Consider the following 12,816-nt stretch of genomic DNA (forward strand, 5'->3'; position numbering starts at 1 on the left):
CCCTTCTTAACCTGCCATGTGCCCAGATAGTAGGATACAACCGTAAAATAATTTGTAAGGTGTATCTGTTTCCTATTATCCTTTGTGAAGAATTCCAAAGATATCACCATATAATGTGACACACGTCAGATATAAAAAATGGGCACTGATAGGAACACAAAACCGGCAGCGGGAAGTGGATTAATCAGAGTATTTTGGGAACTAACTGCTGTAGTCAAAAACTGTGACTATAGATAATAACACATCTACTGAAATGATCAAACTCAACAGCTTTCATCAGTAAATAGTGAGTAACTAGTGGTGAAACCTCTCTGGGGTAATTAGAGTATGGGGCTCGGTGGCTCTTGGTAATCTAAACTATCGTAAGGGACAATATTTTCTGTCAGATGAGTGTCAAGAAAAAATATTACACATTTAAAGTGAACTTTTTGTAATACTGCAGAGATGAGGCGTCTTAAATTTAGCTTAGAGATATATCGTGGCGCAGGTGAAATGTTTTTATGTAGTTTATCGCAATACTATTTGAAGTTAGTTGCTTTTAAAATAAATTGAAAAGTCAGGATAAAGGGAAACTCTGTTGTTATTGCACAGAAATTCACACTTGGCCTCACTGCTGATTTAATGTTGTCGATTATAAAAGCAAAGTTTGGTCAGAAGGACTGGACCTGGTCTTGTAGGGACCATATGAGGACATTCAGCAGCACAGAAAGGACTTTCAATGCCCAAAGTCATTTGAACAGTTTTGTTTTGGGTGGAGGAGAACGTTTTGATCTAGAGGCAAAATGGTGATCACACGATTGTGATACGGCCGGACAACACTACTGATAAAGCAGCCACAGCCGATGACTGAGAAGAATCTGTGACTTCTCTGCATTTAGTGGTTACTACTCACCTGGGTAGTCATATGTAGGAATCTCCTCTTTACACCGCTCATCACCCCTCACATATGTCTCTGTAGTATTAATATGGGTCAGATTTTCACCCTGAAACAAATATTGTAAAAGTCACAGACAGATGAGAAGTCACATCTATGATCAGCTCTAATCCTGCCATCTCCACCATTCTCATTACACAAATAGAAAACATATAATACTGGGGGATAAAACAAGACTGAGCACAAGACCTTCACAGCCGTCTACACATCATAGGGGAGATCATATAAAACCTTCTCTCCATCTACTTGATGATCCTGAGGAACACTGAGATCTTCTTGTTTACAGTCCTGTGGAAGAAGAGGACGGGGACATCTCTCTGGTGTTGTCCTCTTACTGGATAGAACTGGAGGAAACACATACAGGGACTGAATTCATTCTTTACATACAGATAATTATAGGCCGTGTGTATTTAGTCCTGTCTATTACCTGGTGATGTGAGGGGTTGGGGAACCTCCATCATGATGTCCTTGTACAGATCTTTGTGTCCTTCTAAATACTCCCACTCCTCCATGGAGAAATAGACTGTGACATCCTGACACCTTATAGGAACCTGACACATACAATGATATCGTCATCCCCCGATCCCTTCATAGTGTTACTGTATAATGTCCCAGCAGTGTCACCTTTCCAGTCAGCAGCTCAATCATCTTGTAGATGAGTTCTAGGATCTTCTGGTCATTGATGTCCTCATGTATCAGGGGGTGAGGTGGAGGCCCTGTGATTGGGCTCAGGGGTCTTCCCCATCCCTCAGACACAGGATCCTGACAGCGCTCACTAGAGGTCTTCTTCACTACTGTGTAATCCTGGTTATGGAGAGACACATTAATAAATCTCACTACAGACATTTCCAGAGTCCTCACCTCTCCAGTTCTGTCCATCTGTTATTCCCATAGATAAGAATGATGTAATGTGACGTCATCAGAATCTCTCACCTCTCCAGTAATCCGGAAGATGATCTCTAGGGTGAGGTGTAATATCCTCTCCACCATCTTGTCTCTGTCCATATCCATCTTTGATTGGTAAATCAGGAAAATTCTCTTATCTAGAAGATCTTCACTGAGAGGATCCGATATTGTAGAGACCTGAATGAGAAGAAGATGAGCCAATGTAACATCATAAAAATCCTGTGTAATAATACAATTACTGGAGATAATAAGGGAAAGATATGAGATTTATTATTTTACAGTATTTAGTTTTCTGCTTTACATCTAGTAATAAAACCTATATATTTTAAGCCACAGACAACAAGCAGTTTCTTCCTCGGAATCTGCAGCTGAATCCGTTTCTGACAAGATGGTTATCTGATGGTTTTATGAGATGGTTGTTTGTTCTCGGCCCCGACCCTTTCACAACTCCTGTCTCCTGGTTTAATCGCAAGAGAAACACATAATGAGAACCTGGCTTACACCTCTGGGGTTTCACAGATGCGGCATTGATAAATGTCCACCATGTAAATATGCCGAACACAAGAAATAGATTTAATCACATTAAATAAAACATTTCATTACACAATGTATCACCTGCAGCAGAGAATTTGTAGTATATTGTATTCAGTGTCTGGGATGTAATGTCAGATATGTCAGCTGCACCTACCGTAAATAAGGCAGAGAATTAATGAGCACATAGGAGACCCCACTAATCCCGCGGCCATTAACCCCTCCAACGTTTCCACACATTTCCTAAGAGAACACAATGGTGACTTCAAGAACTTTCAGTTTTGTGGCAGTGAAAGGGTAAATCGTTCAGGTGTCGGGGAGATGGCAGAGGAGCATTGCTGAACCGTGAAGCTTCCTGGACACTGAGGGTAAATCCATCGTACCGGAGGGTATAAAGAGAAGGATGGATCTGATCTTACATTACCAGACCGGTGAAGGGGCCATATTGTGATGACTGTAAGATGATTGTGTTTCATCATTGTATTCCTTTATATAACATCTATTACATCTATTAATGCCGCCATTCATCCTGTGCGCAGGAGCGGCTGCTCCAGAGACATTTATATCCTGCTCGGGTTTCATTCTTACCTTCGGTTCTGGGTAAGAAGTATCACTCCGAAACGCGTCACCTCCACCTTAATCCTCTCTGGATTCTTTCCTCCAATCTTCTGATGACGTCCCATCATTATTGTGACATAAGGTTATAAAATGAAGGAATAAAGGTTTTATGTTATTTGAGGTCCTGGATCGTCCTCTATGTGTGGACGGTTATCACTACTATCTACATTACTGTGCTGGAGCTAGGAGAGGAATAATGGCGTTGTGTGAGGACTTCTCTGGGCTTCTGTCCTTCATCCTGCAGTCGTCTGAATGGATCTAATGTGGACGGGAACCAGCTAAGCCGCATTCTGTCCACAGCTGTTACCTCACTGTTCACACCACACAGAGACCCCAAAAGAGTCTCCGTGCTGAAGGGGTTAATGCCTCCTGCGCCCAGTAATGGCGGATCTCCACATACCTCCACCTGCAGAGCCGCCACCACATATATGGCTGTGTGCACAGGAGCTGTGATGAGGTCACAGGAGGGGAGGAGTCAGGGGTCACATGATCAGGGGCCTCAGTGAATGCACAGTGTGAACTGTGCGGCTCCTGTACAGTGATATCCGGAGTGAAGACGCTACATGGAGACGTCTCCGCAGTCAGTGACATTTCCGGCATTATTTGCCCCTCACTACGGGCACAATTACCCCGCGCCGCCTTTTCTACAGTTTTATGTGAGGATGTAATGTGGGATTTTCCTGCTTGGAGACAAATAGACGACACATGAGGTGATTATTACCAGTTACCGGACGTCTACTATATGGCGGCATATGATTGTGCTATCCACTTCATACCAGGAGCAAAAAGGCCGAAATCTCGTATGTTTAACCTCTTCCAGGGAGGGCGGCCTTGATAGACTATATTCAGAGTCCAGCTAAGGGTTCGCTCACATCAGCGGATTATAAATCGCTCCGATGTCCATCCCGAATAATTGGACGAGTGTCATGGGGTCTCACTATTTTTTTGCAACCAGCAAAGGTAAAGCAGACAGCTGAGAGCTGATATTATAGAGTTGGGAAGGTCCCGGGTTATTGGGCCCTCCCCAGCCTAAAAATACCAGCCCATAGCCATACCAGAAGTGGCACATCACATGAGATGCACCAATTATGGCTTTTTGCCTTTGCTCTTCCCAATTGCCCAGATGCATTGACAATTGGTGTAAAGTATTGTGGGGTTAATGTCAGCTGTGGTTTGTCAAAAATCACATCTGGCATCAAACCCTGGTGATAGTTATGGAGAGGTGTCTATCAGACAAACCCATTACTGACCCAGTAATCAAAAATAAAAACACCCACGAAAAAATACTTAATTTGAATAAACACTCCTCAACACTTTTCCTGGTTCGCTAATTTATTACCCCCCCTCCCCCTCCCAAAAAAAGCATGCAGGTCCAACGTAGTCCACCGAATCCGACGATGATGGACATTCTCACCATATATGTAACACAGACCCGTCTGCACCACACCGCCAGCACAAGTCCGAAGATGCTACGTAGCATAGTGCGACAATGGTGCCATCTAGATAAAATCTTATCGTTTTTCTCCTAGGCACGGCCGGTAATAGATAATTTGTGGGAGAGTATGAATGTTTTTTCCTATCCTTCTCTGAAATTTGACTACCCAATTCCTTCTCCCAAACCCAGTAAAGGGTAGAGGGTCATTGCTGGTGTCCATTTGTGTTGCTTTGTGTATGCAAGATAGAAGTTTAGTACAAGGACCTACTTGAGTGATTATGGGTTCAAACGGAGTGAGTTCATCCTTTATACTAGAAATATGTGAGAATTTATAAATGACCTGAGCTGGAAATAAGCCAGGCAGGATAGACTCCTAATTGGAAAGGAGCCACGAAGTTCTATAAAGGAAGGAAAAGAGCCTGATCCCATGAGAACGTGTCTCAATCTAACCCCATCAGATCAGTCCTAGATTAGATTGATTGTAGCAAAAAAAAATAAAAAGAAAGAAAAAACAGTAAACAAAGCAACAACCAGTTTACAATGATATAAATCACAATACCGCTCTATAGTACAAGGTTTTGGAACAGTAATTTTACATTTGTACAGAAATATCTGAATACTTCCTGACGGCTTATTTTTTTCCCTATTGAGACATCAAAAGAAAAAGAATATATCTAAGAAGGGACAATTGTGTGGACTGAGACAATTATTATTTGCTGACACCTTGGGTATAAGGATATAAATTCCTGGTTTACTGCAGGGATATGTACAAATGGTCCAGTATAGTATTTCTGAGAAGGTTTTCTGAAGCAATACCTGGGGTAATGAACCGTTCTCCATATGTGTATGGATTTCTTGAGAGCGTTCCTTTAATATAAGCTCCACTTTCCAAGTATAGAGTGTTATTTATCCTGGATCTTAGTTCTGTTATCGTTGGGGGAGAATTGTCTATCCAATGTAGTGCCAACAACTTTCTGGCTTGGAATAATATTCTTGAGCTAGCTATTGCCATATGGAGTCTGGGTCTACGTCCTCTCCCAGGAGTCCTAGGATACAGATTTTAGGTTCCAACTGAAGTTGTATCCCAAATACAGATACAAGAGCGATAATCACCCCCTTCCAGTAGTCGCCAATATTTACACATTCCCACGTCATATGCATCAGGTGGGCGTCCTTTTGACCACATCTAGGACATGTGTCATCCATTCTTATTCAAATTTTAAATAAAATACTTGGGGATCTATATACTCTATGAATGAGAAGAATTTGGGACCTTCTTAGTGACTTCGACAAGGAAAGCTTAAGTGCCAAATCCAGTATTCCCCGCATTGCTCCTCAGATAAGGGACCCACACCCTCCTCCCATTTCTCTCTTAACTATCAAAGGATATTGATCCAAACGTAGGGCCAGTAACTGCCTATAAATAAGGGATATTAGACCTTTTGTATCCACTGCTGTAGCAATGGTATCTATTGGGTGATATCTATCAATCAGTATGACGTTAATGCTAATTATGTACTATACGCATGACGTATTTGCAAATATTGATAAAACACCCTATGTGGAAGGTTAAAATCTGCCTTTATTTGTTCAAAGCTCTTGAATAATCCATCCCTCAAGAGTTCTGATACCAAACATATACCCATATCCTCCCACTCACTAACATTTTTTAGTTTATATAGCTCTGGTAAGTTATAGCTGTGCCATAAAATAGTATAGCTTGTGTACTTTCCAATCCCCAGAATATTTTTACCCCTATCCCACACCTTATATATTAACTTTAGTGTAGGACATTTTAAGTCATTCTCTCGAGAGGGCCCCATATCTAGTACTGAGAATTGAAATGGTAAGGCAGTTTCATCATGCTCATATTTGTGAAGAAGCCTATAGTCTCAAAAAGGTCTGAGACACAGAGTGAGTCTTTCAGCAAATCGGCCTATACTCAGCACCTTAGACTTCGAAACAGCATTTGTACTGTGACGCCAAGATGAATAATATCTGTTAGTAAACTGAGGTACAGTATATGATCGCCTCTAAAGTGTGACTCCTGAAGAAAGAGAAAATGTACGTGCTGTTTATGCCTACGATAAAACACTTGAGCTCCTTTCTCTGGAACATTAAGTCCTCTGACATTTAATGAACAAGTTTTGAGTTGTGCCATATTATATGAAAAAAAGGGGGAATGGAAGAGAGAAAGATTAAGAGAAAAGATGAAGTATAGACGGTAGATAGTAACGTCTACCTCTCAGTGTCTAAGAAGTATAGATTATGAATATATCAAAACAGTAGGAAATTGCGAAACAAGTGATGCACCCCTGGGCCTGTATCGCGCAGCGTTGCGCACGCGGGAGCTTACCCGGAGCCGGATCTCTTGAGGGTTGTAGTCTCGTGGCGGTGATCCGGTCCGTGCCCAGGGAGTCAGACTAAGTGGCGCTGTATTAGCGGTAGATGTTGGACGACTACGCCACCCGTTGAGTACAGCTAAGGAGCTGCTGCTGCAGGGCAGACCGCTGAGGCCGGTGGTAGGATTGTGCAGCGTGATAGTATAACCCCCAACAGGAGGGGTATGGCCTCAGGGCAGCCGACGTGGATGATGGGGGTAGCAGGAACCACTCAGAGACGGTACGGTGTAGTTCAGGGTCTTTACTGGTGACAACGATAGACCCTCCCGGAGTACTGGCTAGCGATTGGGGCCTGGTCAGTCCTTGAGCAGATGGGATCTCCCCTGGCCAGGCGGAGTTGTAGGCCTCCCAAACTAATGATACTCTTCTGGCTACCTTGCTAGAAGCGGGTATAAGTAGCCCACGTCCCTGAGTGTACCGTGTGGTGCTCACCCGTATGGCCGGTGACTCGGGGCCTTCTAGTGGCGTCCGCTCCACGACGGCGGTGCTGGTCCCACGCGTGTGACCGTGCCTTCGGGTTTCTTGGCCAGAGGACCTGAAATCCCCTGCCGGGCGGTTTCTGCTGCTGGGTAAAGATTAGTCCCCACAGCCTCGGACTCCGGGTCCGGTGATAGCTTCTCAGTCAGGGCGAGCTCTGCAGCTGCCAGCCCCTGACTCCTTATAGCACTGCTCCCACAGAGCTCCTGATGTTCTTTTCCTAGATCTGCTTCTCTTCTCTGTCTCTACTTCTTCTCTACTCTCTAACCCTGCCTCAGCCCTAGGTTTATATAGGGGAAGTTCTTCCCCTCCCAGGACTGGGCAGGAGGTGTGGCATGCACAGGATCCCTGACCAAGAGACCTCCCACCTGCTCTCAGACATAACATTGCTGTTACTGTGGAAACCAGACCCCTGGGCTGCCACATTCCCCCCTAGTGAAATTTAGTACTCCGGGACTAAACATATTTTTAGAAAAACATAACAAGGTATAAACAATAATAATACAATAAGAAAAACACATAAAGATGGTTACGGCGTGTCCGCAACCAGGTGCAGTTTTGAAGAAAAGCAAGGTGTCCATTTCACCAAAACAGGGAGACGTAACCAGGTAGGGGTCTGTCCTGCCCCGAGTCCTTAACAGTCTTTAGTCCATTCCTGGGTTACGCTCCAACCATGTACAAAGGATTCCCGGTAAATCCACCAAAGACTCCCATAAATTACTAGAAACACATAATTATTTACAGGATATGGCCGCTCTCAGTCCTCGGCCAGTGGGGATAAGGAATGGCTGCTCACAGTCCTCAGCCTGGTTTAAGATAGGGGCACATGGGGAACAATTCACTAATCCCAACGGGGACCATATTTTAATTAGCAGCAGTCCTTGTACCCTTACGGGTAACTATTTACAGCTCTTTATTCACGCTACTTCCCTTCAGTAGCTATGTCCTCTTTGTGCTCCCTCCTGAGGGTAGTCCTCAGACCCGTCCGGGTCCTCTTGGCTTTCCTCGTATTGGTAGTACTGCAGCTCCTCCTCGGTTAGCTGGGTTAGTATCTCTGCGACAGTCCTCCTCCCAGGTGGCCAGGACTTTACCTCCCTTTGGGCTGCCCCGATTAATTGGGCCACCAGGATGCTCACTTTTTGCTCCTCTGTGAGGGGGTACACCTGGAAGAGGCTATCCAGCTTTTCTCTAAAGTCATGCAGGGTATGTGACTCCCCTGAGTACTGAGGTAGCCAGGCTGCCCCCGGGATATAGGGCATGGTGAAAGGCATGACCGCAACAGCGGTGGCGCTGGCGGGGGTTGAAGCGGTGAAGCTCTCCTCCGTATCCGACATCCTTCTCCCCCCTAGTGGACCGTGGCCTACCTTGCGATGATCCTCTTCCGTAGGCCGCGGCTCCGCAGTGGATCGTCAGGGTTGAGGACCTTCCGTCGCGCTCCTGTGACGTCGGCGTCTGCTGGGCTCCTTCCAGGACCTTACGCAACGTCCGGACGTGAGGCGGGGCTTCAGATCTCGCGCGCTTTCGGAGTCCACGCCCCTCTTCTTCCCGCGCGGCGTCCTCAAGATGGCGTCCAATGGCGGGAAAACTCCACGTATGGCGGGAAGAAGGCCGAAGATGGCGCCGGATGGCGGGAAAACTCCACCGATGGCGGGAAGGAAGCGGAAGATGGCGCCGGATGGCGGGAATCTTCACCACAGGTAAGTTTGAACAGTCTTTTTCAGGCACGCAGTACCCGGTGGTTGCGGGCACGAAATCCTGCCGACTATGCCAAAAGTTGATGCACCCCTGGGCCTGTATCGCGCAGCGTTGCGCACGCGGGAGCTTACCCGGAGCCGGATCTCTTGAGGGTTGTAGTCTCGTGGCGGTGATCCGGTCCGTGCCCAGGGAGTCAGACTAAGTGGCGCTGTATTAGCGGTAGATGTTGGACGACTACGCCACCCGTTGAGTACAGCTAAGGAGCTGCTGCTGCAGGGCAGACCACTGAGGCCGGTGGTAGGATTGTGCAGCGTGATAGTATAACCCCCAACGGGAGGGGTATGGCCTCAGGGCAGCCGACGTGGATGATGGGGGTAGCAGGAACCACTCAGAGACGGTACGGTGTAGTTCAGGGTCTTTACTGGTGACAACGATAGACCCTCCCGGAGTACTGGCTAGCGATTGGGGCCTGGTCAGTCCTTGAGCAGATGGGATCTCCCCTGGCCAGGCGGAGTTGTAGGCCTCCCAAACTAACGATACTCTTCTGGCTACCTTGCTAGAAGCGGGTATAAGTAGCCCACGTCCCTGAGTGTACCGTGTGGTGCTCACCCGTATGGCCGGTGACTCGGGGCCTTCTAGTGGTGTCCGCTCCACGACGGCGGTGCTGGTCCCACGCGTGTGACCGTGCCTTCGGGTTTCTTGGCCAGAGGACCTGAAATCCCCTGCCGGGCGGTTTCTGCTGCTGGGTAAAGATTAGTCCCCACAGCCTCGGACTCCGGGTCCGGTGATAGCTTCTCAGTCAGGGCGAGCTCTGCAGCTGCCAGCCCCTGACTTCTTATAGCACTGCTCCCACAGAGCTCCTGATGTTCTTTTCCTAGATCTGCTTCTCTTCTCTGTCTCTACTTCTTCTCTACTCTCTAACCCTGCCTCAGCCCTAGGTTTATATAGGGGAAGTTCTTCCCCTCCCAGGACTGGGCAGGAGGTGTGGCATGCACAGGATCCCTGACCAAGAGACCTCCCACCTGCTCTCAGACATAACATTGCTGTTACTGTGGAAACCAGACCCCTGGGCTGCCACATTCCCCCCTAGTGAAATTTAGTACTCCGGGACTAAACATATTTTTAGAAAAACATAACAAGGTATAAACAATAATAATACAATAAGAAAAACACATAAAGATGGTTACGGCGTGTCCGCAACCAGGTGCAGTTTTGAAGAAAAGCAAGGTGTCCATTTCACCAAAACAGGGAGACGTAACCAGGTAGGGGTCTGTCCTGCCCCGAGTCCTTAACAGTCTTTAGTCCATTCCTGGGTTACGCTCCAACCATGTACAAAGGATTCCCGGTAAATCCACCAAAGACTCCCATAAATTACTAGAAACACATAATTATTTACAGGATATGGCCGCTCTCAGTCCTCGGCCAGTGGGGATAAGGAATGGCTGCTCACAGTCCTCAGCCTGGTTTAAGATAGGGGCACATGGGGAACAATTCACTAATCCCAACGGGGACCATATTTTAATTAGCAGCAGTCCTTGTACCCTTACGGGTAACTATTTACAGCTCTTTATTCACGCTACTTCCCTTCAGTAGCTATGTCCTCTTTGTGCTCCCTCCTGAGGGTAGTCCTCAGACCCGTCCGGGTCCTCTTGGCTTTCCTCGTATTGGTAGTACTGCAGCTCCTCCTCGGTTAGCTGGGTTAGTATCTCTGCGACAGTCCTCCTCCCAGGTGGCCAGGACTTTACCTCCCTTTGGGCTGCCCCGATTAATTGGGCCACCAGGATGCTCACTTTTTGCTCCTCTGTGAGGGGGTACACCTGGAAGAGGCTATCCAGCTTTTCTCTAAAGTCATGCAGGGTATGTGACTCCCCTGAGTACTGAGGTAGCCAGGCTGCCCCCGGGATATAGGGCATGGTGAAAGGCATGACCGCAACAGCGGTGGCGCTGGCGGGGGTTGAAGCGGTGAAGCTCTCCTCCGTATCCGACATCCTTCTCCCCCCTAGTGGACCGTGGCCTACCTTGCGATGATCCTCTTCCGTAGGCCGCGGCTCCGCAGTGGATCGTCAGGGTTGAGGACCTTCCGTCGCGCTCCTGTGACGTCGGCGTCTGCTGGGCTCCTTCCAGGACCTTACGCAACGTCCGGACGTGAGGCGGGGCTTCAGATCTCGCGCGCTTTCGGAGTCCACGCCCCTCTTCTTCCCGCGCGGCGTCCTCAAGATGGCGTCCAATGGCGGGAAAACTCCACGTATGGCGGGAAGAAGGCCGAAGATGGCGCCGGATGGCGGGAAAACTCCACCGATGGCGGGAAGGAAGCGGAAGATGGCGCCGGATGGCGGGAATCTTCACCACAGGTAAGTTTGAACAGTCTTTTTCAGGCACGCAGTACCCGGTGGTTGCGGGCACGAAATCCTGCCGACTACGCCAAAAGTTGATGCACCCCTGGGCCTGTATCGCGCAGCGTTGCGCACGCGGGAGCTTACCCGGAGCCGGATCTCTTGAGGGTTGTAGTCTCGTGGCGGTGATCCGGTCCGTGCCCAGGGAGTCAGACTAAGTGGCGCTGTATTAGCGGTAGATGTTGGACGACTACGCCACCCGTTGAGTACAGCTAAGGAGCTGCTGCTGCAGGGCAGACCACTGAGGCCGGTGGTAGGATTGTGCAGCGTGATAGTATAACCCCCAACGGGAGGGGTATGGCCTCAGGGCAGCCGACGTGGATGATGGGGGTAGCAGGAACCACTCAGAGACGGTACGGTGTAGTTCAGGGTCTTTACTGGTGACAACGATAGACCCTCCCGGAGTACTGGCTAGCGATTGGGGCCTGGTCAGTCCTTGAGCAGATGGGATCTCCCCTGGCCAGGCGGAGTTGTAGGCCTCCCAAACTAACGATACTCTTCTGGCTACCTTGCTAGAAGCGGGTATAAGTAGCCCACGTCCCTGAGTGTACCGTGTGGTGCTCACCCGTATGGCCGGTGACTCGGGGCCTTCTAGTGGTGTCCGCTCCACGACGGCGGTGCTGGTCCCACGCGTGTGACCGTGCCTTCGGGTTTCTTGGCCAGAGGACCTGAAATCCCCTGCCGGGCGGTTTCTGCTGCTGGGTAAAGATTAGTCCCCACAGCCTCGGACTCCGGGTCCGGTGATAGCTTCTCAGTCAGGGCGAGCTCTGCAGCTGCCAGCCCCTGACTTCTTATAGCACTGCTCCCACAGAGCTCCTGATGTTCTTTTCCTAGATCTGCTTCTCTTCTCTGTCTCTACTTCTTCTCTACTCTCTAACCCTGCCTCAGCCCTAGGTTTATATAGGGGAAGTTCTTCCCCTCCCAGGACTGGGCAGGAGGTGTGGCATGCACAGGATCCCTGACCAAGAGACCTCCCACCTGCTCTCAGACATAACATTGCTGTTACTGTGGAAACCAGACCCCTGGGGTGCCACATTCCCCCCTAGTGAAATTTAGTACTCCGGGACTAAACATATTTTTAGAAAAACATAACAAGGTATAAACAATAATAATACAATAAGAAAAACACATAAAGATGGTTACGGCGTGTCCGCAACCGGGTGCAGTTTTGAAGAAAAGCAAGGTGTCCATTTCACCAAAACAGGGAGACGTAACCAGGTAGGGGTCTGTCCTGCCCCGAGTCCTTAACAGTCTTTAGTCCATTCCTGGGTTACGCTCCAACCATGTACAAAGGATTCCCGGTAAATCCACCAAAGACTCCCATAAATTACTAGAAACACATAATTATTTACAGGATATGGCCGCTCTCAGTCCTCGGCCAGTGGGGATAAGGAATGGCTGCTCACAATCCTCAGCCTGGTTTAA

General features: G+C 48.1%; 1 protein-coding gene across 1 annotated transcript; it reads right to left on the reverse strand.

The window, feature by feature from the left end:
- Window positions 1-1,135: 1,135 nt before the first annotated feature.
- Window positions 1,136-1,733, reverse strand: LOC141245237 (oocyte zinc finger protein XlCOF8.4-like). The gene is made up of 2 exons (XM_073669056.1): window positions 1,362-1,733; window positions 1,136-1,278 (listed from the first exon to the last, which is right to left on the reverse strand). Exons 1-2 carry the CDS (start codon window positions 1,492-1,494, stop codon window positions 1,136-1,138), a joined length of 276 nt encoding a protein of 91 aa, XP_073525157.1. The 5' UTR covers window positions 1,495-1,733.
- Between the last annotated feature and the right edge of the window lie 11,083 nt (window positions 1,734-12,816).

The sequence above is a fragment of the Phyllobates terribilis genome, unplaced genomic scaffold, assembly GCF_046119375.1.
Source record: "Phyllobates terribilis strain yellow unplaced genomic scaffold, ASM4611937v1 Scaffold_1802__1_contigs__length_208793, whole genome shotgun sequence".
NCBI classification, from domain to species: domain Eukaryota; kingdom Metazoa; phylum Chordata; class Amphibia; order Anura; family Dendrobatidae; genus Phyllobates; species Phyllobates terribilis.

Bases quoted from the DNA above. Each gene is read 5' to 3' on its own strand.
- LOC141245237 (XM_073669056.1), bottom strand. From the start codon at position 1,494: ATGTGTCAGGTTCCTATAAGGTGTCAGGATGTCACAGTCTATTTCTCC. The intron at 1,279-1,361 runs GTAATAGACAGG...TGTTTCCTCCAG, and splicing joins CCAACCCCTCACATCACCAG to TTCTATCCAGTAAGAGGACA.